The sequence below is a fragment of the Typha latifolia genome, chromosome 5 (assembly GCF_019914945.1).
Source record: "Typha latifolia isolate L0001 chromosome 5, TyphaL0001v2, whole genome shotgun sequence".
Classification (NCBI taxonomy): domain Eukaryota; kingdom Viridiplantae; phylum Streptophyta; class Magnoliopsida; order Poales; family Typhaceae; genus Typha; species Typha latifolia.
In genome coordinates this window covers 2,803,598-2,828,547 of record NC_133090.1, presented here as the reverse complement: position 1 = coordinate 2,828,547, position 24,950 = coordinate 2,803,598, and the positions used below count along the sequence as shown (strand labels likewise).

Genomic DNA, 24,950 nt, shown 5'->3' with positions numbered 1-24,950 from the left:
AATATAAATCCTTATAACAAATCCTAGTTTGAGTTAATTTAGAACTAGCTTCTATATACATTATATATATGGAGTGCAACTCTGATTTAATTAATAATTAAGAAAGAATTATTAGCTTAAGTAAGCCACAACTTCTCCCACCACTTTTCTCATCAACCAAGCTACCTTCTTTGTTGGCAAGGTTCAACTTCTAATTTCTCTTCCTTGAGCTTCTAACATCTTTCTCTCTTTAATCTCTTCTCTTTCTTGAGAGGCGCAGAAAATATTCGACATTCGGCCACTATTTGGTCGATATGCTAAGATCTAAATAAAATTTAAAATCTTAGATATGTTAAGATCTAAATGAAATTTAAAATCTTAGATATGTTAAAAAGTTTTCATCCAAAGCTACAACATATCTAAATTTTAAATCGATCCAACGGTTAGATATGACAAAATCTCTCTCGAAGATTTCATTTTTAAATCTGTCCATAACCGGATTTGTATCACTTAAAATATATCTCCTAGTATTAAATAATATCTACTATAATCATGTAGGGGTTGGAACCGGTAGTTAGATTTTTAGGATTCTAAATTTTAGATAGATTTTAAAGTGTTCCACTTTTTTTTGTTTCACTTCGTTTTATTATCTAATTTTTAGCTAAATTCATAAACATAGAGCTGAATTTGGGTATTCTATAAAGTAAAAGTAAGGTGATCTTACAAATAGAAAATTATTTGTTTGGGGAAATTGCATTTTATTTCCTTATTTTAAAATTAAGCAGTCAAATATATATGTTATTTTTTTCATAGTATTTGACCATATTAGATGTTAAATTTAAAAATTGAGACAAAATTGTAAGATATAATTTTAGGTAATAAAAATATAATAAATACACTTATATTTTTTATAAAATCTTTATCATTTAAAATCCTATTAGTATTATTTTAGATACATTATAGAATCTATCTAATCATCTTCAGTTAAAATTATCAATTATACGAAATTAAATACTTTAGTTCAAAATATATGCATGGAGCCAAACCGGTAAAATGCAACAGACTCGTTTTATAATAATAATAATAATAATAATAATAATAATAAAAATAAATAAATAAATAAATAAATAAATAAATAAATAAATAAATAAATAATAAATAATAAATAATAAATAAATAAATAAATAAATAAATAAATAAATAAATAAATAAATAAATAAATAAATAAAAAAATAAATAAATAAATAAATAAATAAATAAATAAATAAATAAATAATCTAACTAGATATATATACTATTTTTATGGACATCGGCAGGCAGGCAAGGCCAAAGATTGGGTTTTTGAGGCTTTATAACTTGCACCGAAAGCGAATCTTCTTTCGAGCTTTCAACGCCATCTCCTCTCCTCCTCCGTCTCGCTTTCTCTTCTCCATTTGCTGAGATCTATTAGGATCTAGTCGATTATTCGACGGATTGGATCGCCCGTGATGGAGGCCAACAGTTGGAGGTCTTCTCAGGGTGATCCGGCCGCCGGCGGCGACCCGGGCGCCGTTGATTGGAGGACGCTGCTCCAGCCGGAGGCACGGTTAAGGATTGTCAATAAGATGTGAGAGACTCCCTTCTCTTCGATTCGTTTTGAGGTTTTTCTTGTGGATTGGGCGATTGATTCTTGGAATTTCTTGGACGTGCCGTAGAATTTGGAGCTAAAAGTCGAGATTTCGGTACAAAACGTGGCCTTTTTTGAGGAATTTGATCTAGCGAGGTCAATAGTGGTTTAAAGATGATGGAATTTGAGATTAATTTGGTTGACTCGTTTGTTTGACAAATTCTTAGAAGTAAAGGGATGCTTGGTGGGTTGAGAAGGAAAAAAGAAAGGTGATTTAGGACAAATGAAGGATATTCTCTGAAACGGTGGTGGTCTTATAGGGCACATAATCTTAGAAGCTAGAAGCCCTATAGCTATATTTTTCTTGAATCTTTTATGGGAAAATATTAGGGCACATAATCCTCATCTTCAATGTCTAAGCTGGCTATTTTCCGGTGAGACTAGTATGAACCTTTAGTTCTGATCTTTTAGGTTATTGTATTGTCAGCTAATCTGAAGGATCCAATAACTTGTGCAAAATAGTGAAATGCAGTTGTTCATTGGAAGGACAAAACAAATTGTTCAGTAGGATGATTTTACTAGGAGGTTAGTTCCAGTCATAGTAAAAGGAAGGAAAAGGGACAAGAAGCAGTCAAGTGTCTTGAGCAATTGATTTATTCCGTCATACATCCATCTTTCAGCAGATATGCTCCCTGTTCCATAATCTAAACAACTCACACAAACTTTCCTAATTGGAGACATTTTGAAGTTGTTAAAATTTATGATCTAATAATAATAACTCACCTTAAGTTTGTTACTGACCTAAGGAATGGAGTCAAAAAATAAGTTTTTAGAATTCCCTAGAATTTGAAGTTTGTTACTGTTTAATAATTTTATGAAGTTTCTTTTGTTTTAAGATATTTGTGTATGTGGTTTGCACAATTTACTTATACTTTTGAGATTGGGTTCCTTCTAATGATATCCTAACTAATTGATCTAAATGTTTACTTATGTCCACAGAATGGAGACTCTAAAGAAGCACTTGCCAATCTCTGTGCCTGAGGGCTTAAATGAACTTCAAAAAATTGCTAACAGATTTGAGGAGAAGATTTATACTGCAGCTACTAGCCAGGTAATATTTGCCAACTTTTGAACTGTTCCTGCCATTTGTTCTTTGGTGTGAAGTAATCTAGATGGTATTTATAATTTTTATGGATTTGATTCATTTGAAAGCAAATAGAATACATTTTATTAATTTTTATTGGAGTACTGGCTTTCAATTTTGATCACATGAACGATGGAGTGGCTGTATGGCATAGGTATCTCCTGTTTCTTTTTAGTATTTAAGTGCCATTTGCTGGGTTGGCAGTTGCTATGCCATGTGGCCCAGTATTATGAAGGATGCGGCGATGCGCAGCACGCCAGCATGGTTTGTTGTGTCTTATGTCACACTAGGTTGCAGCAGAGCTATGCTACCATGCCTCTGTTTGGGTATAAGATCATTGTGGCTCATGCTACTCAGCTTAGAATCTTTAGTATCTTTCAAGTTTCAGAGCACATTCACAGTCATATGTTAAAGCAATCTAGAGCATTACGTACATTGCTACTATTGGAGTTTTTATATTTAGCAGATCACATCCAAGGATGGGATTGTTGTTGTACATGTCCTATTCGAAGAACCTTCTTGTGGATTAAGGATCAGGTTTACCCACCTTGGCCATGAAAATTTTCAGAGGCTTGTTCTTTGGAGATTGGCATGGGTCAAAGCAAGCAAGAGGAATCCCTGTCAGGATGTTGTTTTGGACAAAATAGTTTCTTCTAAAAATATATGTCCATATGCATCTGCATTGAGATAATTGAATTGTTACACAATGTAGCCACGAAGAACTTTTACTACCAAAATCCTCTTGCATATCTGCTAAGTTTAGTAAAAACAGTTTTTCTTTAGTCTCTTCATGCTACATCTGAGTCATACATTCGATGGTATTTATGTCACATTCTTTCACTTGAAAAGAAGGAACAAGAGAAACAGAGAAAGAAGAAGAAAAGTAAAGAAAGAAAGTTTAAATGCTTTTCATTTGTTCATTCTTTTATTACTTTTTCGCTCTTCTGATTTGCTAGGTTAATCATTCATTCTTTCTGTTAAGCTCTTTTCGTAACTTCCATGTCTCAGTCGGATTATCTGAAGAAAATTTCTCTGAAGATGCTGTCTATGGAGTCGAAGACACAGCCTCCTCCCACTATTAATCCTCCAATGTCTAACAATGCTGTTGTCAATCAAAATTCTGTGAATCAAGGTATTGTACTGTCAATATTTCTTTTGTTTTTTCATTCACATTATACATACTGACAAAACTGTACATGCACTAAGAACTTTGTTAGGGGCATTGGTGCAGGAGCATAAGCGCCAACGATATGTTTCAGATTAGAGGGTCGTAGTTGGTCTTTGGGTGCTTTTATAGAGTCAAGTCTAGTTAGGATCAGGTTTATTTGGGTTATTTTTTTATTTTCTTTATTTTACCTGTTTTTATTTTTTGTTAATCTTTGTATTTGGATCTGTATTAGGCTAAATTCAAGGCATTTTGGGTCAATAATTTTGTACTTGGTTAGGCTTTATTACTACCCATACGGTAAGATCTCTTTTGGCCTAATTAAACTACCTATATGGTAAGATCTCTTTTGGCCTAATTAAATTACCTATCTGGTAAGATCTCTTTTGGCCTAATTAAATTAGGAATTTGATCATGTTTAGGGTTTTTAATACGCCCTTTGAAAAGTAGAGTGGAGATATTTTTTAACAGTGGTAATGATTTTATTTCAAAGAAATAAAGAGGAGATGTTCTCTTTTTTCTTCCTTTGTGTGAAACACAAATTGATGTGGCGCCAAATCCTCTGGGGTGTGAAGCCTCTACCGTAATAACTCCGTATTACCTAGACATGATCAAATGGCCCAGCCCGCCCGTGCCCGGCCCGGACCCGGTTTAGGCTCGGCTGGGCCCGAGCCCGAACTACCCATAGGCGGCACGGGCCAGCTCTTTGCCCGCCCGGCCCGAAAGCCCGCCTGTTTGGCCCGCAACTAAGCCCGCCCGTCTGCTACAGTACTTTGCCTTCTGCTACAGTAAAAAATTTTGGTATTATACCGTTTTGCATTATTTTAAGCACACATTTTAAAAAAATTTAATTTATTTTAATTTTTTTAAAATGGAGGAATATAAATATATATTTTTTAAAATAAGCTAATAGTTAAAAAAATTCTAAAAATAGCTAAAATATGGGTTGGGCCGAGTGATTGGTGGGTCGGGTCGGCCCGGCCTGACTGGTTAGCCCGATCTCTCACGGGCGGTAACGGGCTAGACTATTCTAGCCCGGCCCGGCTCGCCCGATGATCATGTCTAGTATTACCTTTCTTTACTTTAATCTTGTCTCTCCTTTTATTTTTTATATTTGAGAAATTTGAATATGACACCTTACTTTTTTTAATGTAAATTATGGTTTACACCCTATATTTTTACTATACAAATCGAGTCCTATGATTTAACGAATATATGCAGAAAACACTCTACTGTTAGATCTATTAACTAAACTTAACTAAACTCTTAGGTTAAGTTAACTATACTGGAAAGATTACGAATACCCTCAGTTAAGTTATATTTACTTAATCTATATTAAACTTAACCAAACCTAATTTAACCCAATCCAACTCAACCCATCCCAATCCAACACCAACTCAACCTATACACAACTGAAATCAGATTACTAAATCCATCTCAATTAAGAACACAAAAAATCCTAGGATTTGCTCATTTTAATTTTTTTGTGGAGGAGAAGATGTTTTCTTTATAAGAACTAAAAACCCAAGCTTTGCCTAAATAAAAATCTAAGCTATACTAAACCCAAGCTATACCCAATGTGTGGAGAAAAAGAGAAACCAAAAGAGAACTTCCTCTTTTTTTGATCGGATCAAATTTGCTTAAGGAGATGTTGTGCCCTAAAAGAGAGAAAGAGAGAAAGAGAGAAAAGGAATAGAGAAGAAGATAGAGAAGGAACTAAGGGTGTTTTAGTCCTTTTAAAGAAATATATTTAATTTTGACGGAATATTCCTATCTGTCTAAACGGTATTAGTTTAATCTAACATACGGTGTTTTCTACACATATTCAAAAAATTATAGGGCTTGATTTGTAAATAGTGAAAATATAGGATGTAAATTGTAATTTTGTTAAAAGGCAGGTTATCGTATGCAAAATTTCCTTTATTTTTTATTCTCTTTTCTCTTTTCTATCAATTTCTTCTCTATTTCTGCTTATTTTTCTTTTCACTACAGAAAACAGGAATAAAAAATAATATTTTATGGATTTAATGCTGGGTACTGTAGCACCATAGGAAACTTATTCTTCGATCACATTTCCGATTTGATAGCTTTTCTCTTGTGTTTCTTTGCCTAATTTTTTTTATCTATTAGTTGCTTTTACTACTGAAATCTATTTCTATTTTTATCTTGAATATTTTTCCTTAAATGCATCTCTTTCCCTATATCCGACCTGCATTAGGGAATTTATGTAAATTTGTTTTCATCACTTAAAATATTTTTTTGAACATCAACTTTTGTTACGAAGGCAAAAGGTAGTGTCTTTATCATGTACTAGAAGGTTCCAGTTAAGGGAATAACATTACTAGTTTCACAATTTATGATGATGTAACTAAGATAAACCTGTCATGTGTAGATACAAGATAGTGATGTATCCTTTATAATTTTATATTTCATTATACAAGCTTATCTTGGATTGGTTGGGTGTCTTACTTTTCTTAAATTATTGGAATGACTGATTAGATAAAGTGGTTTCCGACGAATTTTGAAATGTTGATGTATTTTTTCTTTTTAAATCTAGAATCGATCCCGACTATCAAGGAGAATTGTGATTATTATATCGAAATCTCACTTCTTTGCTATCTAGTCATATCATCTAGATATTTTGTGCTTATATACTCAATATATTCAGATGCATTCTTGATATATTGGTGACTAGAAAATGTGGTATGCAAAGTTTATGTTGGTGAAATAACTTGAAAGATAGAATGCCAAATGATTGCATTAAACATAGATAAGTGGTAGCATCTATAGAGAATAATTTAAGTGAGAGTTGATTAATATTTAATAAGATTATTCATATTTGTTCGACTGGCACAATGTACCTGTATGAAGGAGTAATTTCATTTAATATGAGGTTTCTTGAGATGAAGCAAAGCAACACTGTCATATGCTGAAATCTTAATTAATAAGAAAATACATAAAACCCTTGATTTCATATAACATTTTGGACTTGAGTTGAGATGAATGGAGAAAAAATAAATCGATACAGATGAGCTCAAGTAGTTGGAACTGAAGACTTTATTATTATATGTTCATATGTTATTTCTCAAGGTGTAGCATAATTCCTCAAGTGAACAACGTTTTAAATATCTTTTCTAAACAGCAGTTGGGATCCAATCACCAGTCAGTAACCAGCCGCAATCATTGGCAATTCCTTTGATCAATCAACCTTTAGCACGACAATCACTTTTACCACAAAACCTTCAAAACAATACATCATCTGCTGTTCAGGTTACTGCAAATCTTCCTTCTGCATTATCAATTGCTGGTGTCAATCAGTCCAACATATCCAGTGTCGGACAAGCTTCAAACCTGCAGAACATTTCTGGAATGTCGCAGAATTCTATGAGTAATTCTGTAGGTCAACTAGCTCCAACAGATATATATGCCAATGCACAAAGGCAAAGGCAACAACAACAACAGATTATCTCCCAGCAGCAACAGCAATCACAAAATCAGTTAATCTATCAGCAGCAGCAGCAGCTGCAACAACAATTACTGAAGCATAAATATCAGAATAGCTCGCTAATGCAGCCACATATTCAACAGCAACAGCAGCAACAACAACAATCTTTGATGCAGCCAACCCAACTTCAATCTTCACAACAGCCCATGATGCAAATGTCATCTGGTCTTCAGGGAGGGCAATCCACTATGCAACAGACGCAACCAACAAACATGCAGTCGACTGTACAATCTGGCCTTCAGCCGAATCAACTAAATTCTATTCAGCAACCTGTATCATCATTGCTTCAGCAGCATCCGCAATCTGTTTCCAGACAGCAACAGCAGGCTCAGCCCACTATGCATCAACAAACTCCTCTTCAGCAACAAACTGCTTCAGTTCCTCAGCAATCCAATATTCTAATGCAGCAACAGCAACAGCAACATCAGTTGATAGGCCAGCAGGCAATCTCAAGTACACAACAAAATGTTTCAGAGATGCAACAGCAGCAGCAGCAGCAGCAGCAGCAGCAGCAGAGGTTGTCAGTTCAGCAGAACAATCTTTTAAACATGCAACAACCTCAGCAAATGTTAAATCAGCAAACTATTTCTTTACATCAGCAGCAGCAATTAGGTCCCCAAAATACAATGTCAGGTCTGCAGCAACAACAGCAACAACAGCAACAGCAACAGCAACAGCAACAACAGCAACAACTACTAGGAACTAATATTCAAAACATGCAGGCAAATCAGCGACAAATGCACATGTTGCAGCAGTCAAAGAACGCAGCACAACAGCAGTCACAGGCTCCACAGGGATCTTTAGGATTGTTACAACCGCAAGGACAGCAGTCCCAACTTCAATCTGCACAACAACAACTCATGTCTCAGTTTCAGTCTCAGTCTGCTCAAATGCAGCAACAACCGAACTCATTGCCACGAGAGATGCAGCAAAGGCTTCAATCTTCAGCTGCTTTGCTTCAGCCACCAAATGCAATGGACCAACAGAAATTATTCATTCAATCGCAGAGAGGACTTCAAGAAGTCTCATCTAGTAGTAAGTCAACATGAGTTCTTAGTTTCCTTTTGTCTCATATTTAACAGTTGGATGTACTATTGTGCATTCATGCTTGTTCCTTTTTCAACATTTCTAGATTGCAACTCCACAACATATATGTTTGGGAATATTCTCCTGTTGACTCAGCATAACTAAGTTCCTGTAGAAGTTTCCTTGGTCTTAAGTGATCAACTACTACATTTGGAGCACCATCTACTTGAGTAATGATCATCATTTATTCATGGTCCTATGTCCTAATTTCCTTGATGGGCCTGAAAAGAAAACCTACATCATGCCAATAACCTGCTAATTGTATGCTAAGCATCTCCTAATATACCAGCTGGATGGAGGAGGCTGTCAATTGGTACTGCAAATTAAGTACTCATAATAACAAGATAGTAGAAATTTGCCATTTGACTTCTTTAGGCTTCCTGAAAAAACTATAAGAGTAATAATATTTCATGCAGATTCTGAGCTTGGTAAGCAGAAATTTGCGATGAGTGGTCATCAACTGTGTGTTTTTTCCTTTCCTTTTTCTATATTTCTGTGAGATGAACACAAGATCCATCATTGTGTGATAATTATTTCTAATTTTCTTCCTGCAAGGCTCAAGGTTGATTTGAAGAGACATCTTATTTTGTCTTTGCTTTGGAGTGTTCTTGTCCCACAAGCCTAACACATTGATCTGATTAGTGATTATGTTTTCTCTTCTGAATTCTCTATTTTTCTCTTTTGCAGCATCAATAGACTCAACAGGTCAAACAGGACACACAGGTGCTGTGGATTGGCAAGAGGAGATCTATCAGAAGGTGACACCAAACTTATCTACCTCATTTTTCATATTTGCGTGCCTTCCAATATATTCTTCATATTTAGACATCCTGAATTTCATTTCTTTTTAAATGACTTTGGGATGACAGTCAGAATCTTATTTTCTACACTATCAAAATGATCGACAAGGCGATCCTAATGTTTTGCTTGAGGATATGTTAAATCAATATTCCTTACCTAGTATTCCTTTAAGGACTTTTGTAAATAATGGTTACGTAATGGACGAGGAGGCTTAAGCTGCCACTTGGTAAAGTATATCCAATTATATGGCGATTCACAATTTCAGTCATTCTGCTATCAAATTTCTATCAATTTTTAGATTGATGTCATGTTAACCATATACTTTTTTTTCTAGCAGTTCACTATTGTTTTATAGTCCTTCCGCACGTATCATTTAAAGCTAATGAAGAGACGATGAAAACTGATAATTTGCAACAATAAATTCTCTCTCTCTCTCTTTCTCTCTCTCTCTCTCTATTTATATATATGAAATGAAAATTTCAATTAGTTGCACATGTTGTATCTCTCCTAGATTTCTCTAGATTTGAAAGATGAGGAAACAGACTTCCTTTTCTCTCTTAATTTTTGTGTAGAGAACAGGCACAAGCAAGCCAAACAGGTGGTTGAAACTTGGAAGTTGGAACATTGCTAAGTCTACATGATTCAACATTTTCAATTAGCTTAAGCTATTCGATAAAATCAATTATTTTCACAGTAGTAGAGTAGGTCCTGTAGTCCAAAAACATCAAGATCAAGGCCATTTATCATTCGCTGTCAAATCTTCTACTCATTTAATTCATAAGTCGTCTTTGGCTAACAGTAAGCCTCAAGCTGAGACTTGAGGGTGTTTGGAATATAAAGCATATGGTTCACAGTGCTCTACAGCCTTTTATTTTATAGAAATCAGTTTGACGACATTCTGTGAGGATTGCTTATTTGGATGTGTCTCTGGAATGCAATCACTCAAAAACATAATGGCTTTTTCACTGCAAACTGTTTCATATAAGTATGTTCTAGGAATTAATTAGGAGCATGTGCTTGCTGAATATAGTTTGTCATTGCATTTATTTGTGACAATATTCATAAGATGGCTCATTTTGTCCATAACAGATAAAATCCATGAAGGAGCTGTACTCTGCTGATCTGACTGAACTATACACAAGGATTGCTATGAAGTTGCAGCAGGTTATTTATGTCATGGGAATTTATTTATTTTAGTTGAATCTTTCTTTATAATGTTTAATTTCTGACGCATCTCTTATCTTTATTATTTTTCAGCATGATAGTCTCATACCACCTGCAAAGCCATCCGATCAGTATGAAAAAATGAAAAACTTTAAGTTATTGCTGGACAAAATTATAGCAATTCTACAGCTTAATAAGAACAACATTCAACTTGCTTTGAAGGATAAAATTCCTATTTATGAGAAACAGATAATTAGTATTCTAGCTTCGCATAAAAGGAAAGTTATCCCTCCACAGCAACAGGGACAACAGCAATTTCAGCATCCTAGTGGACATAGTCATTCTCTGCCACAACAACAACAATCTCAGATGCAGAAGCATGACAATCACACAAATCAATTGCAACAAGTAAACTTGCAAGGTACGGCGAGTTCGATGCAGTCAGCTGGTGGACCCAACATGCAACATGTATCTATGCCCTTATCAACAAACTTTGGTGTTCCAACCACGCAACAGAATATCACTAATGCATTACAATCTGGCTCTAATTTGGATTCAGTCCAAGCTAGTTCCTTTAGTTCATTTCAACAGGGATCACAGCAGGTCAATGCTAATGCTCTTTCACATAGCACTATGAGTACCGCACAACCTAATGTCAATTCTGCACAATCAAACTCAAGCACACTACAGCAACAACATTTGAAGCAACAACAGCAAGAACATTTGCAAGCTCAACAAATGAAGCAACAATTTCAGCAACGCCAGATGCTGATACAACAACAACAACAACATCAACAACAAAAACAACAATTGCTTCAGCAGCAGCTGCCATTGCAGCAACAGTTCCACCAACAACAAAAGCAACAACAAGCAACACAGATGCCGGTGCACCAAATGCCACAGCTTCATCAGACAAATGAGATTAATGAGTTGAAGGTGAGACAAGGACCTGGCATGAAACCAGGACTTTATCAACAGCACTATTCTGCAGGCCCAAGGAGTAGCTATTATCATCAGCAGTTGAAGCCAGGTGCTCCTTTTCCAATATCTTCACCTCAAAACCTGCAAGCCTCATCTCCTCAAATTTCACATCATTCGTCTCCTCAAATTGATCAGCATAATCTGTTGTCCTCTCAACTAAAAGCTGGAACACCTTTGCAGCCAGCTAGCTCACCATTTGCTCCATCACCTTCTACTCCCATAGCTCCATCTCCTATACCAGGGGATTCAGAGAACAAGCTTTCAAATATCTCATCTCTACCTAATGTTGGACAAATTGGACACCAGCAAATACCTCTTGCACCTCCAACTCAGTCACTTGCTGTTGGCACACCGGGTATGTCAGCCTCACCCTTGCTTGCAGAGTTTGCCCGTCCTGATGGAAATCAAGCCAGCATACCAACTCTAATTCCTAGCAAAGCGAGTGCGACAGAAAGGCCTCTAGATCGATTAATCAAAGCGGTCAGTCTTCTTACTGCTTCAATTGCTTTCGAGATTATGCTTATGAATAAACCTGTGGTTATCCTATAAGCTATGTTGCCAAGTGCTCCATTTTATGCTTTTAAACAAGTACAATTCAAAGATGTGCTATTTCTTAGCTTGCCATCAGACCTTGTCGAGAAATTGAATCTCCTAATTCTCAAAATTGTTAATAATTTTCTATTTTTCTATTGGGTTGACAATGTCTTTGCAAGCATTAATGAAGTTGTTTGCTGCTCACGGTTTTTCTATAGGGTTGACAATGTCTTTGCAAGCATTAATGAAGTTGTTTGCTGTTCGCGGTTTTTCTATAGGGTTGACAATGTCTCAAAATCATATCCATTATATTCTTACAGTTGTTTGCTGTTTCGTGCTAAGCTTTTTAAATAATCAAGTTCTGCCATACAACTATTGCATGTTCTTTATAGACCAATCCTGCAAGTTGCTAAAGGCAGTTGACAGGCTCTTTTGGTATTTTTAAGTTCTGAAACCCAAGGTTTTCCAACTAGGACTAGTCCTATAAATGCATTGCCACCTAGGAGGCTAGGTCTGCCTACCTATTTTGAATTTTTGATGACATTGCTCTATGTGACCATTAATTGTTTGAGAAGGCTCGGATGACATTGGCTCAACCTAGTAGTAAATAAATTACCCCTTGTTGGACAGGTCATATGTTCAAAACTTCAGGCTGATCATTGCTGTACAACTGCAACTTTAGAAAAGACTATTATAATCACTCTCTAGTTTTGTAGATCTATTAGAAATTTAAAACTAGCTTGATATCTAGTCTTTATTGGGTCAGACTAGCATTAAAGATCTTGCTCCTTGTTGGGCAGATAATAGGTTCAAAATTATTATTTCAGAGCCCAATCTGAATGAAACTGTCCATTAGCATTAATACACTCTCTAGTTTAGTAGATCTATTAGAACGTACTTGATATTTGTTATTTGATGCTCCTTTTCATAGTCTCCATATGGTACGATTGTTTAGATTAGAAGATGTCAAATAGCTAACAATATCGAACTCCTTCAGGTGCAATCAGCGACACCTCAGGCTCTTAGTTCTGTGATTAGCGATATTGGATCTGTTGTGAGTATGATCGACAGGATAGCAGGTTCAGCACCCGGCAATGGTTCTAGGGCTGCTGTTGGTGAGGATCTAGTTGCTATGACGAAGTGCCGTTTGCAAGCCAGAAATTTCATGTCACAGGATGGAAATGCTTCTACGACAAAGAAAATGAAGCGTGACACAAGTGCCATGCCCTTGAATAATGTTTCGTCAGCTGGTAGTGTAAATGATAGCTTCAAGGGATCTTATAGTCTTGATACATCTGAATTACAGTCAACTGCAACATCTCGTGTTAAGAGGCACAAAATTGAGGTATGACAACTCTATGATTGCTCAGATTATCTGGTAGTAATTCTGAGTTAAAACAAGCTTTCTGTCATTATGAAGAACCTTACATTCATATGTTTTATAATAAATAATTGCAGATGCTTCACCACTAAGTTTAAGCAGTGATGTAGCATTATACTGTAGTATTATTTCAATTTATCATATCTGGCTTTGTACTTCATCTTTTAAGAGTATAAGATAATTTAATTTGGATCAAGTTATTATCCCTAAGTAACTTATCTGCATCCCCGACACTCGTTTTTTGTTATCATTCATGTGGGTTTGGTAGGTTTTGAAATGTCTGTTTTTTTTTTCTCAAATACTACTGCATGAATTTCCTAAAAGCTAGCAGAGGTTTTTTTAAGCTAATGCTCAGCTTGAGTTTCTTTGCATCCCACTATGTAAATTTTATTTTAGGGTTAATGTGAAAATAATAAATGTTCATATGCTGGATTACAGTGGGTAATGGAAGTTGTGAAGACTAACCACAGATCATAATTAAACATACTTTTGGCTTCTTCCAAGCACTTAAAGAGAGTTATCTTTTTATTTATTTAGGGATTAAATGCATACTAACTACATTTCTTATGCTGCTTAATATACTTTTTGGGTTACAGTATTGTTATTTTTTAAGTTACAGAAAGATATTTGGGAATTATATGAGTTATGATGTGTGTAATCAGCATGATTTGCATGAAAAGCGCACCTGGTTTTTGTTTGTCACGTGAGCCCGTTTTAGATTTCCCTTTGTTTCTTCTAAGTTTGCCTTCTGTCGCTTGATGTTTTATTAAATTCTAATGGGACACTGTAGGAATAGAAAGAAGTGTTACTATACTCTTCTTCTATTTCTTTTTTTCTATACAAGCCTCTCATATACTGGCTTGAAATAATTCATTGATGCTTCTTTTGAATATTCATGTGTTAAATTTTCATGAGTACAAGTGGGAATGGGAGGAAATATTATTGTACTATTTTTCTGCATCTTTTATCTTACTCTATCTTTTCTTCTTCTTCTTCTTCTTCTTCTTCTTCTTCTTCTTCTTTCACCCGAAACAATTCTATATAAGCCTCTCATATGAAGAAAATGCTACTGTATTGGTTGTGTTCAATACATCTCTCCCTAAGATTATGCATCTTAGACATTTTATATAACTCTACAATCTACTCTTGTACTTTTTTTATTCTTCATTTTATTGCTACCATTCGACCTTTGTAAACAGACAAGACTCTAAATCATAATTTATAAAAAGAAATTCCTCTGAATTGGAAAAGATTAAATACTATTCCAAGTCACGTTTCTAGAATCATTTATTTTTTTCTAATTTAAGAGTATTTATCTTTCTAATCTCATCCTTACTATTTTGGCCAAATATTTAGGCATAGAAGTAAATTCACACTAGGTATTAGTGGTGATAAAACAACTTTGAAGCTTGAATAAGGCAGTATCTTTCTCACCCCTCATTTTTTTAACTGTAATTCACAGTTTATTTTTATGTAATTCAGAGTTATATTTACACAATTCACAGTATATTTACGCAATTCACAGTTATTTTTATAATTTGTTCTTCATTTTATTATTAATGTTTATATGCAATTTTAAGTATGAAATACGTAATTTAAGTAATGAAATGCATTGTAATTGAACTAATATTCATATGTTCAATTTGTATTAAAAATATATAATACATAATTTATGTACATAGGACCTAATTTAGGTACGAAATATGTGTAGGAAGGTGAGTGATTTTTTTATTATAAATATAGACAGCATGGTTACACAAAATCACAAATCACTCTTGTTAACACATTCCCATGTTAGCAAGAATTTCTAACTGAACACATTATAGCAGTCCTGTAGTGTGATCATGATAATAGAGCACAAAAAATGATCCATTATAATAAAAATGATCCATTTTTATTATAATTTATATACATAGGATGTAATTTAAGTACGAAATAAGTGTAGGAAGGTGAGTGATATTTTTATTATAAATATAGAGACCATGGTTACACAAAATCACAAATAACTATTGTTAACACATTCCCATGTTAGCAAGAATTTCTAACTGAACACATTATAGCAGTCCTGTATTGTGATCATGATAATAGTGCACAATGATCCATTGTGATCAACTCCAGATGCATTCTATGTAAAGGATAAATATATGTTTTCCTCCTGCTTAATAAATGGATAGTTTAAAAGGGAAAATGGACTTTGCAGTTAATTCTTATGGTCATACTCATAGTTTCCAGTTTCGGCCGATCCCGATCCAGACGTTTGGCTGGTTTCGGCCTTCTTTGCAAAGGCCTCTTGTTAGTTCTTTGTTGGCGGCCGCAAGCCGAGCCTCTGCAGCGGCCATTTCGCTCTGTGCCGACAGGAGCCGAGGGAAAGAGGAAGAAAGAGTCGGGAAGAGAGAGAGAGTGTGTGTGTGAATGAGGGAGAGAGAGAGAAAGATAAAAAGAAAGAAAGGGTGAGGGAGAGAGTGGGATAACTCGGACTAACAGTTAGAGGGATAGGAATGAAGAGAGGGAGAAAGAGAGATTTTTACTTTTTACGCTTTATATGTGAGTAATTATTATTTCTTATTTTCTTATAATTTTTCCTAAATTTTTAGAAATTTTTCAATATTTTTAAATAATATTTAGAATTTTATTTAATTAAAATAGTCCGATTCGATATAGGCGGCCGATACGGCCGATACGTATTGTTTTTCCGGACGGCCGATCCCGATCCCGATACCGATTTTTGGAACTTTGGTCATACCTTTAGCCTTTAGGCCTCTGTGACTGTCCTCAATGTTCATATTACATATATTTTACTTTGTATGTTTTATGTCCTACAAATCTATGGAATATTATTATTAACAATATACATAGAATTAGTAAACTACGTCATATAATTGCCTCCGGATTTATCATATGCCCAAGGATGTGGCTGATCCAGATGAGGGATTCCCGTGATCACATGGGACATGGTTCTAATCATCGGACATGATTGGTACATTACTATATTGCAAATTTGTTTTTTGAGTCCCCCAGCAGAATGGAACATGAGCAATGAGAATGATTAGTAGACGTCAACTCCTGCAATCATCACCTCCCTCACTCCCACTTGAAGTTCTGAGGCTTTCTCAAGGAGAATCCACATTCAGGTGGAACTCCAGAATGTGACTCATATTGATCAGTTGCCTGATTTTCTCTCCCCTTATTTCTCTTTGTTCTATGATATTTGTGTGAAGACCATGATCTGGCACTGTGAACAATGTCCCGACCAAAATCTTGGAAACCCTGGTAGGCATAAACAGACTCATGCATACCATTTTGTTTATTGCTTTGCCTCCACCTCAACCCCTACCTCCAAACAAAAGTTAATACTGCCCATCATCATTGGAGCTATCATCACCATCATCACTATCATCTGTCTGTAGATTGAGGGAGGTATGTGGCTGAAGAGATGGTGGCATCAGTATTGTCCCTAGAGGTACAATCTAAGTAGTAGTATCCAAGGGATCATGGTGCTTAGCATGCTCTATATTGATATTGTCATGCTCGTTATTCTTGCCTCTTTCAATGATAGTTATAAAGAAAAGAACTGTTAAGAAATGACAGCTCTTATGAAAATAGGCTAAAATTATTTTATTTCACTGGCAAGGTTTGTTACAGACTCAAGAGGCTTCTAATCTTTTGGAATTAAAGAAAATAAAAATATACCAGAATGTTTTATGAAAACACTGATGAATAGTGTTCTACAAAAAGCTCAAAATTGTTATCTTCTGTTCTATTTGATATCCTGAAAGTAGATTGAATCTTGTCCTCAGCTAGAAACATGTACAGCAAGGAAAAGTTTTCTGTTCTCATGACATTATAAAGTACCTGTGCACAAAAGGATGGTATGCGCCCTTACATATGAATCATAGGTTAATAGAGATAGGGATGCTTACATCTCTCTGTGCCCTAGACCGAGTAGTGGCTTGATTCCCGTCAACTAGGATGCAGCGTATCATACTGCTTAAGAACAGATTATGCTTCATCTTGTTCTTATTGTCAGATCTTATGACTAGAATGTCACTAGATGCTGCTGCTTACTGCCTTGAGGTCATAAATGTTAAATTTGTACATCTAATTGCAGGTGAACCATGCCTTAGTTGAAGAGATTCGGGATATAAATCAGCAATTAATTGATACAGTTGTTAACATTAGTGAAGAAGACAGTGATTCAGTTGCTGCTGTATATGAAGGTGGGGAAGGGACAGTCATTAAATGTTCATTCACTGCAGTTTCTCTCAGTCCAAGCTTAAAATCTCAATTCTCATCAGCACACATGGTAAGCTTCACATGCCTTGTCCTGTTTACTCTTATCTTTCCATTTCTCTTTTCTTAATCCTCGTGCTACATGTACATGTGTGCATGCAGAGCCCTATTTTGCCTTTGAGGTTGCTTGTTCCTGCTAACTACCCTAAATGTTCCCCTGTTCTCTTGGACAAGCTTCCAGATGAGCAAAGGTCAGAGGAGACAGTTGAATTGGATGGTTTGTTAGTCTTTTTTATTTATCCTGGGAGGCTGAAAAACTGACTCAGAGTATGTTTGAACTTTCAGTGGACAATCTGATGACCTATCAACCAAAGCAAAGTCAAGGTTCAGCATATCCCTCCGAGGCCTATCACAGCCCATGTCACTTGGAGAGATGGCAAAGACATGGGATGCTTCTGCTCGCAAGGTCATTGCAGAATATGCTCAGCAGACTGGAGGTGGTAGCTTCAGCTCAAGATATGGTGCTTGGGAAAATTGTGTGGGTGCTTAATTATATGCCTTATTTAATGATGTAAATTTTTTTGGGGCCACTCATCTGGCCATTATATCCGTAGAAGTGTTAATAGAAGAAGGTGCTACACGTTGCAGTTTTTCATCCTTTCCAAAGGAAGATTGGCTTCATGGCCCTGGACTTCCAGGGATTGAACCAAACTGCAGTTACTAGCAAATGACCAATGATGGCGTATATCTTCTCTCAAAAAATGATGGGTAATGTATTAGGGGACAACGCTAGTAATATATGTGAGACATTTGTTTTGGATGTTGATACACTATCCTTAGGATACGGATATCCCCGTCATTGCTACTGCCACTGTTCCATTTGTTTAAGTATTACCCTTGTATATGAGTGAAATTTTACTGTTTGTCTATAGCAAACCTTCAAATTTTACTGTCGTTTGCCTCTTTACGTTTGTTTGAATCGCCAGTTGTATATGCCCTTGCTATACATGCTGATGCGTTTATAAAGGAGCATGTCAGTCGGTTCATCTATAAGATCGTCTTGAGACAAAAATGGAGTTTACCAATATAATTTCCCGGATGAAATGAAACATTTGATTCATGTAACAACTCATGGAAAAAAAAAAATCAACTACTCTTCCTTGCATTCTTCCCCTTTTATTTGGGTGTAGTTCACTTTTCAATTGAAATCCTAGACTAGCGTTCCAAAGCTAGGTGGGTAGTGCGTGTCCGAGTTGATTTAGATATATCTTTTTTATCTACAAAAATAGGGATGATTTTTAAGTCCTAAAAAAATAAAAATAAATAAGAGGTGATTTTGCTTCCAAGGTCTAGTTTACCAGAAAGAAAGAAAAAAAAAGCACATCCAGGAGCAACTCTAGCATGGGCCTTTTCCTTTTTTTGCAAAGGTATTATAGATTTTTTCTAATTTACATTGGCCATTTAGATCCTTCTCGTCGGGGCTTCAGAAATGTGAAATCACACAGCCATCCTTTCTCTGCCCTTTTGCCCGGGAGGCTGTTTTGGTGACTCAACTATGCATCCCAGGCTGAGGAAAGCCTTGGTGGTCACACCAACCTGATTCCCTTTTAACTTGTATACAATGTATAAATATTTCGAGAAATGCTTCTCAGCAAATCCTTAATCAATTCAGATTAAGCGACAAGCTACCAAGAGACTGATGAGATCATCAGGAAGAACTAAGATACATGAAGAGACTGAAGAACTGCTGCACTTCAATATAATATTGTAACAAAAACTTAATTGAACAACCTTAGAACCCTGTTGATTTTATTACATTTGAAAAGATAATTAAAACAGATAGCAAGCTCTTGGCCGCATACAACCACATCCCCATCACACGCAACTGTACAATCAGACTCTCACAACTGAGAGATCGTCCCATTTTTCTCAATTTCTCGCTGCCTTGCTCGTTCCATCTTTCGCTTACGCCATTCCTCGAGAGCTGAAGATTCATCAGAGATAAGAACTCTTAAATTTTTGGAGCTTCATTAGAAAAGATTGCAAAAGGCAAATGTATCCAAATTATCATTTTGCAAAATTTTAATCACAGATAACTTGTTTCAGAGTCCAACTTATTAAAAAAAAAAATCATTTCCAGCATCCGTTATAACTGAAACTCAACAAATATAAATGCTACCTAACACACAATGAAAATAAGATGGTATATTTGCAAAGCTTACATCAAAATCTTATTTATCCATGAGCACCTATGGACTTAATACAAGAAAAATTGCACATCATCACTAACATAACCATCATCAAAATTGAAAGTCATAATAACTAAACTGCTAGCTAAATCACAACTTGATCTGAGAAAACCATAAGAATTTATTATTGCATAATCACTACAATTATCATGATAATTGTGGTTTCAGTCAGCAAAGTGTGGCAATCTTAAGATTCAAACAGATGTATCACTACTCCTACACAATGGTCTGGCCAGAGTCACCTGATAAAAACATGTGACGGTATCATCTTTACTACCCAATAAGGATGTGCTATTGGTTTTCTACTACATGTACAAGTCTATCAGTTTTAAGGAAATGCTGGTAGTAGAATATGAACTGATGAAGCATCCGAGATCATGGTAGTTAATTCTAACCCAAAATGTCGCATGATGAACAAGTTGCTAGCTCAAAGAAACTGCACTTCACAGAACGTGCCATCTGGGCTTCTAAGCAATCAATGACACATACTACTTTATGTGCATAACGACATGTATTAGATCTTCAAAAAATTCTGACAAGATCCTATGATCAACAAAGTCGGCAGTCTATGAACCATCTTATACCTAAACATGCAAATAGATAAATTCGTCTGCAAGAATGATTAGAAAATTATTGTCTGACAAGATTTAAGAAACAATTCTTAAAAGCTACTGTAAGATGTCTTACATAAAGCGAGAATAAACAAAAGAAATTTTAAGCACAAGAGCTATTGGAAAAAAATAGAGACTTTCATATACTGAAGAATATATTCAGGATCAACCTTTCTGGCTATTGGCATCATTCATTGCCCTCATGTCTTTTAAACGCTTTGACAAATCAACTGCAGCAGTCTGCTTTGGAGCTTGGTTTGTCTCTATCCCTGGTTCGCTGTTTGTTTCTTGCTGGATTTCTTTAATCTATGTCACTCATCAAAATAAACAGTTCCAAATCAGTGATGTCAAATCTCTGATATATAGCCTCCAAACTGTTTAAGAGTAAATAAATGTCATTCACGAACAGGCGATAATAAGATTCTCTTCAACAGCTAAATTTTCAAGACACGGTTCCAACTGGCCAATTATTCAATAATTACTTACTCTTCTAATCAAATCCAAGGGCTCCATGGCACGACGCAACTCTTCCGATTCCAAAATGTACTTAATTTGCGCTGCAATAAAAATTAATAGAGGGTTTTAGATAATGCCATTCCTGAGAAAATTCTAATCATAATGTTTGATCTCAGCTTGCTACAGGACTAATAATAGAACAAAATCGGACAACAATATAAACATGCCGATGATTAATTTCCAAAAGTCATCAATTCAATCTTGACTACCAATTGAAGAATTTGTGGGCTATTCTCATGCGAAACAAAATGGGTTCATAAAAAAATCAAAATTTTTGAATCAGGAAAGAATCCGAAGGGGACTCACCCGGATCGAGGTGGGATTCGCTGGGGGATCTCCTCAGGGAGAAGCCGAAGAACACTTGGAGGAGGAAGAAGGCGGCGACGAAGTTGAGGAAGCAAATGACGACGGTGGCGTTCCTGAACGAGAATCTCATCTTCCACTGCTGCTGCACGTCCATCTGGAGACGAAACCCCAACCCTAACCCTAAATCTACGCTTAGAAACCGTCAAAGAGCTGGCAATTGACCCCGTCGAGGGAGATCGCCGCCGGATTCACGAGAGGATACATGCACGCCACTGCATAGACGGCTTCTCCTCGATTGATAGCCTGAAGTCGGCAAATGGAGCTTTCAGCACCCTTATTTGACATGACATGAAGTCGGCGAATAGTTCATTTTAACGAATCCGGCAAAGAACAAATCCAATCAACGACTTTATAATTCTATCCGTTTGTTTGGAATTTTACAGTACTAAACTTCGGAATATATTTTTACCTATCACCAAACGAGAGAATTAAAAACTTAATGGTGTCTTAATTAAATTTAATACTTATACGACCCGAGCGACTTTAGGCATTTAAATACACCATCGCATCAGTAATACCTAGTTATTATAGCAACCTAAATAACTTTTCTTGCGTGGGGCCTTAATTACATCTTAACGAAACAATAGCTTTTCTTCGTTGAATCAAATGTTTCATTTTATGGGTGTGCGTGGGGCCTTAATTACATTTGGATTCCTCGAATAATCACATATTACTCTTGAAATTTTTTTCCCTACACGTATGTTTAGTTTTCATTATTTTTTTTATTCATAAATTATTATGTGCAGACCACGCGATAGTTATATAACATATTTATCTTTTATATTGTGGAGAAAAGAAATAGAAATTATAGTTGATAAAATATTCTTATCTTCTTGGGAGTTATTTTAGTCTTTTTAACTATTTCATCTACGATGATGTTAGGAGAGGATGAGATATTTACAATAGTTCAAAGGATTTATATATTACAAAAAAAATATATGGTTCAAGGGATCAAACTGTAATTATCCCTTTTTTTTTTCCATATATTACAAAGTTCTCTGTACAATCAACAAAACCCATTTCCTTTACAAGAGAGAGCTGTTTCTAAGAGCCTTTTCATCATATATGTGAGATTGGAATGGATCTTCTATTGCATGCAGTGATGTAAAGGCCTGCTTAGTTTCCTCCTTCCATATCCTGCCAATGTCCTCTGCTATCCTCACAGCATCCAGGCATGCTCCAGAGAGCCCTCTCCTTGTGAATCCAACAGCATAAAGCCCAGACTTCCCCTTCCACCCATTTGGAAATGGGTGCCTTGGAAATCCATCCTTTGAGAAGAACTCACTGTCCTGCAGAGATTAAATATCACAGATACTCTTATAATCTTTTGTCTTTTCATTATCAAATTAATTAAGATTTAACTATTGGTTAACTTACGATAAGAGTTTTAACAAGTATTTATACAAAAACCAAGTGTTTCCGTTGACATCTATCACTTTAGAAAGGTATATACATGCCAAAAAGAAACCCAACCAAGTGTTTTGATGTGTTTAAGCTTATAATTTACCTTCAACCAGGAAGTAACATTGCTGCAGTAGCCAGTAGCCATGATCACTGCATCCACCTCAACGGTCTGGCCATCAACTAACTCAACAGTCCTGCCATGTGAAAACCTCTTGATCCCAGGAACCACCTTTATCTCACCAGATTTGATCTTCCCCAGTGCTCCAATGTCCAAAACTGGGGTTTTGCCCTCACTGTTCTTGATCTCCAGTGGGCCAGCCACTGGTCTCTTCAGGCCATACTTGTCCAGATCTCCAAGTATCACTCTTGCTGAAGCCACTAGGATCTTATCCACCAACCACAGTGGTAGCCATTTTGTCAAGCAAGCAGCTACCTCATAGGTTGATTTCCCAAGAATCTCTCTTGGTAACACATGAACCTGTCAAAAGAAATCAGCACTTCATCTTTAGGTTTGAACTCAATGAACTTTAGAAAAACTTGCTCCAATATTATGTCAAATAATCCTTGACCTTTAAGTTGATGTATATATATATATATATGAAAATCACTTTACCCTCCAGGCCCCTTGAACTTGTTATTAAGTTACAACTTTTAAATTTTTTTATCTAAAATTAATAGTGTATGTGGCTTATTATCAAGTGTTATTAGTTTACAACAAAAAAAATTATTTTACCCTACTATTTTTTTTATATCTCTGAATACATATTTATTTAATAGAAGGATATGTAGTTACTTCCAGTTATTTAATCATCTCTCTGTGATGTATATAGTTAGTAATTTAGTTAAAAAATTCAGAAAAATAGGTTCAAGGGAATAAAGTGATTTTCGTGCAAAGTACAACGAGGTATATATATATATATATATATATATGTATGTATGTATGTATGTAATCCTAAAAATTATTATGAAAATCGGGGCTATGGTAGAAAAATAATACTAACTGAGTGGCGGACGACCATGGTCGGATGAGCGTCATGGTGGCAGAGGTCAAGGCAGACCTCCATGCCGGAGTTGCCGCAGCCGACCACCAGCACCCTCTCCCCCCTATACCCCTCGCCAGACTTGTAGTCCGCCGCGTGCATCACCGGCCGTTCGAACTCCTCCGCCCCCTCGATCTCCGGCGTCACGCAGTCCGCGTTCTCCCCCGTGGCCACCACCAGCCACTGGCATATATACTCCACCTCGCCGGCCGTCGTCACCCGCCACACGCCGCACGCCTCGTCGTACTCCGCCGACCGCACGGCCTCGTTGAACTGCGGCTGGATCTGAAAGCGGTCGGCGTAAGACTCCAAGTAGTCTACGAACTGCTTCTTTGATGGATACTCAGGGAAGTCGTCAGGGAACGGGAGCTTGGGGAGTTGGCAGAATTGTTTCGGTAAGTGGAGCTTCAGGCGATCATAGGTACGATTTTGCCATAACGAGGCAATGCAGTTGGACCTCTCAAGGATCACAAATGGCACGTTGTGGTCTTTGAGGCATGCAGCCACTGCTAGCCCAGATGGGCCAGCTCCTATGATGAGTGCTCCATTCACCCATTTGCATCTCCCTTGGAAGAAAAGCCCATGTTCATGCTCATGTTCATGCTCATGCTCATGCTCATGCTCATGCTCATGCTCATGCTCATGGCCAACCAAATGGGTCATGGCTAGTTCTTGATGTACTAAAGAGAGGAGAGTAGTAGTGGAGAAGTTGGAGAAGAGTGGGAAGAGTATAAATAGGAGGAGATGTTAGAATATAAATTATAATAATCACATCTCTCTAAGCCTTTGTTTTAACTCTGGAATAAGAATAGGCTTATTTTAGTATAAGCCTCTTTATAATTAATATAATACTATACTAATTAAATAAATACTTAGTTTTGTACTAGTATAACAATACATATTTCATCTATTTTTTTTAATTTTAAAAAAGATAGGACTTCAATCAAACATCGTTCTAATCCGTCTCTCTTTTCTCAACTCTTCTATCCTAATCCGTTTATTATTAAGAATATTTTAGCTATTTGTGAAACTATCATTTTAATTTTATATTATATTAAATATAATTATTACATACTATACTAATATACAACTAAACACCAAAATAACTTATATTAATATAAGTTTTCTTATGCTAATTAATATAAAAGATAAAAATAACTATTCCAAAAGCGAACAGTGCCTTAAGGA

At 36.0% G+C, this 24,950-nt stretch overlaps 3 protein-coding genes across 4 annotated transcripts; 1 reads left to right on the top strand and 2 right to left on the bottom strand.

Annotated features, from left to right (window-relative positions):
* Positions 1 to 1,293: 1,293 nt before the first annotated feature.
* Positions 1,294 to 18,530, top strand: LOC140789523 (mediator of RNA polymerase II transcription subunit 15a). 2 transcript variants are annotated; one of them, XM_073139248.1, is made up of 11 exons: positions 1,294 to 1,585; positions 2,585 to 2,696; positions 3,738 to 3,861; positions 7,037 to 8,434; positions 9,173 to 9,243; positions 10,376 to 10,450; positions 10,544 to 11,911; positions 12,963 to 13,310; positions 17,455 to 17,649; positions 17,739 to 17,827; positions 17,922 to 18,530. In XM_073139248.1, exons 1-11 carry the CDS (start codon positions 1,467 to 1,469, stop codon positions 18,124 to 18,126), a joined length of 4,104 nt encoding a protein of 1,367 aa, XP_072995349.1. In that variant the 5' UTR covers positions 1,294 to 1,466; the 3' UTR covers positions 18,127 to 18,530. The 2 variants fall into 2 exon arrangements, with proteins under 2 accessions (XP_072995349.1, XP_072995350.1); XM_073139249.1 differs by having other exon boundaries at positions 1,298 to 1,585; positions 7,040 to 8,434.
* A 780-nt stretch (positions 18,531 to 19,310) lies between these two features.
* On the bottom strand, positions 19,311 to 21,641 carry LOC140789770 (uncharacterized). Its single transcript, XM_073139590.1, has 4 exons — positions 21,259 to 21,641; positions 20,923 to 20,993; positions 20,607 to 20,742; positions 19,311 to 19,560 (listed from the first exon to the last, which is right to left on the bottom strand). The coding sequence occupies exons 1-4, from the start codon at positions 21,410 to 21,412 to the stop codon at positions 19,478 to 19,480; spliced, it is 444 nt and encodes a 147-aa protein (XP_072995691.1). The 5' UTR covers positions 21,413 to 21,641; the 3' UTR covers positions 19,311 to 19,477.
* A 633-nt stretch (positions 21,642 to 22,274) lies between these two features.
* LOC140789350 (probable indole-3-pyruvate monooxygenase YUCCA5) lies at positions 22,275 to 24,458 on the bottom strand. Its single transcript, XM_073139015.1, has 3 exons — positions 23,724 to 24,458; positions 22,826 to 23,200; positions 22,275 to 22,607 (listed from the first exon to the last, which is right to left on the bottom strand). Exons 1-3 carry the CDS (start codon positions 24,423 to 24,425, stop codon positions 22,344 to 22,346), a joined length of 1,341 nt encoding a protein of 446 aa, XP_072995116.1. The 5' UTR covers positions 24,426 to 24,458; the 3' UTR covers positions 22,275 to 22,343.
* Between the last annotated feature and the right edge of the window lie 492 nt (positions 24,459 to 24,950).

Excerpts from the sequence above, each read along its gene's own strand:
- LOC140789523 (XM_073139248.1), top strand. The coding sequence starts at position 1,467 with ATGGAGGCCAACAGTTGGAGGTCTTCTCAGGGTGATCCGGCCGCCGGC. Across the intron at positions 1,586-2,584 it reads TTAAGGATTGTCAATAAGAT|AATGGAGACTCTAAAGAAGC; the intron begins GTGAGAGACTCC and ends TTATGTCCACAG. Across the intron at positions 17,650-17,738 it reads AATTCTCATCAGCACACATG|AGCCCTATTTTGCCTTTGAG; the intron begins GTAAGCTTCACA and ends GTGTGCATGCAG.
- LOC140789770 (XM_073139590.1), bottom strand. The coding sequence starts at position 21,412 with ATGGACGTGCAGCAGCAGTGGAAGATGAGATTCTCGTTCAGGAACGCC. Across the intron at positions 20,994-21,258 it reads CGAATCCCACCTCGATCCGG|CGCAAATTAAGTACATTTTG; the intron begins GTGAGTCCCCTT and ends TTTTTATTGCAG. Across the intron at positions 19,561-20,606 it reads TGATGCCAATAGCCAGAAAG|CTCTCGAGGAATGGCGTAAG; the intron begins GTTGATCCTGAA and ends ATGAATCTTCAG.
- LOC140789350 (XM_073139015.1), bottom strand. The coding sequence starts at position 24,425 with ATGACCCATTTGGTTGGCCATGAGCATGAGCATGAGCATGAGCATGAG. Across the intron at positions 23,201-23,723 it reads CCATGGTCGTCCGCCACTCA|GTTCATGTGTTACCAAGAGA; the intron begins GTTAGTATTATT and ends TTCTTTTGACAG. Across the intron at positions 22,608-22,825 it reads ATGTTACTTCCTGGTTGAAG|GACAGTGAGTTCTTCTCAAA; the intron begins GTAAATTATAAG and ends TAATCTCTGCAG.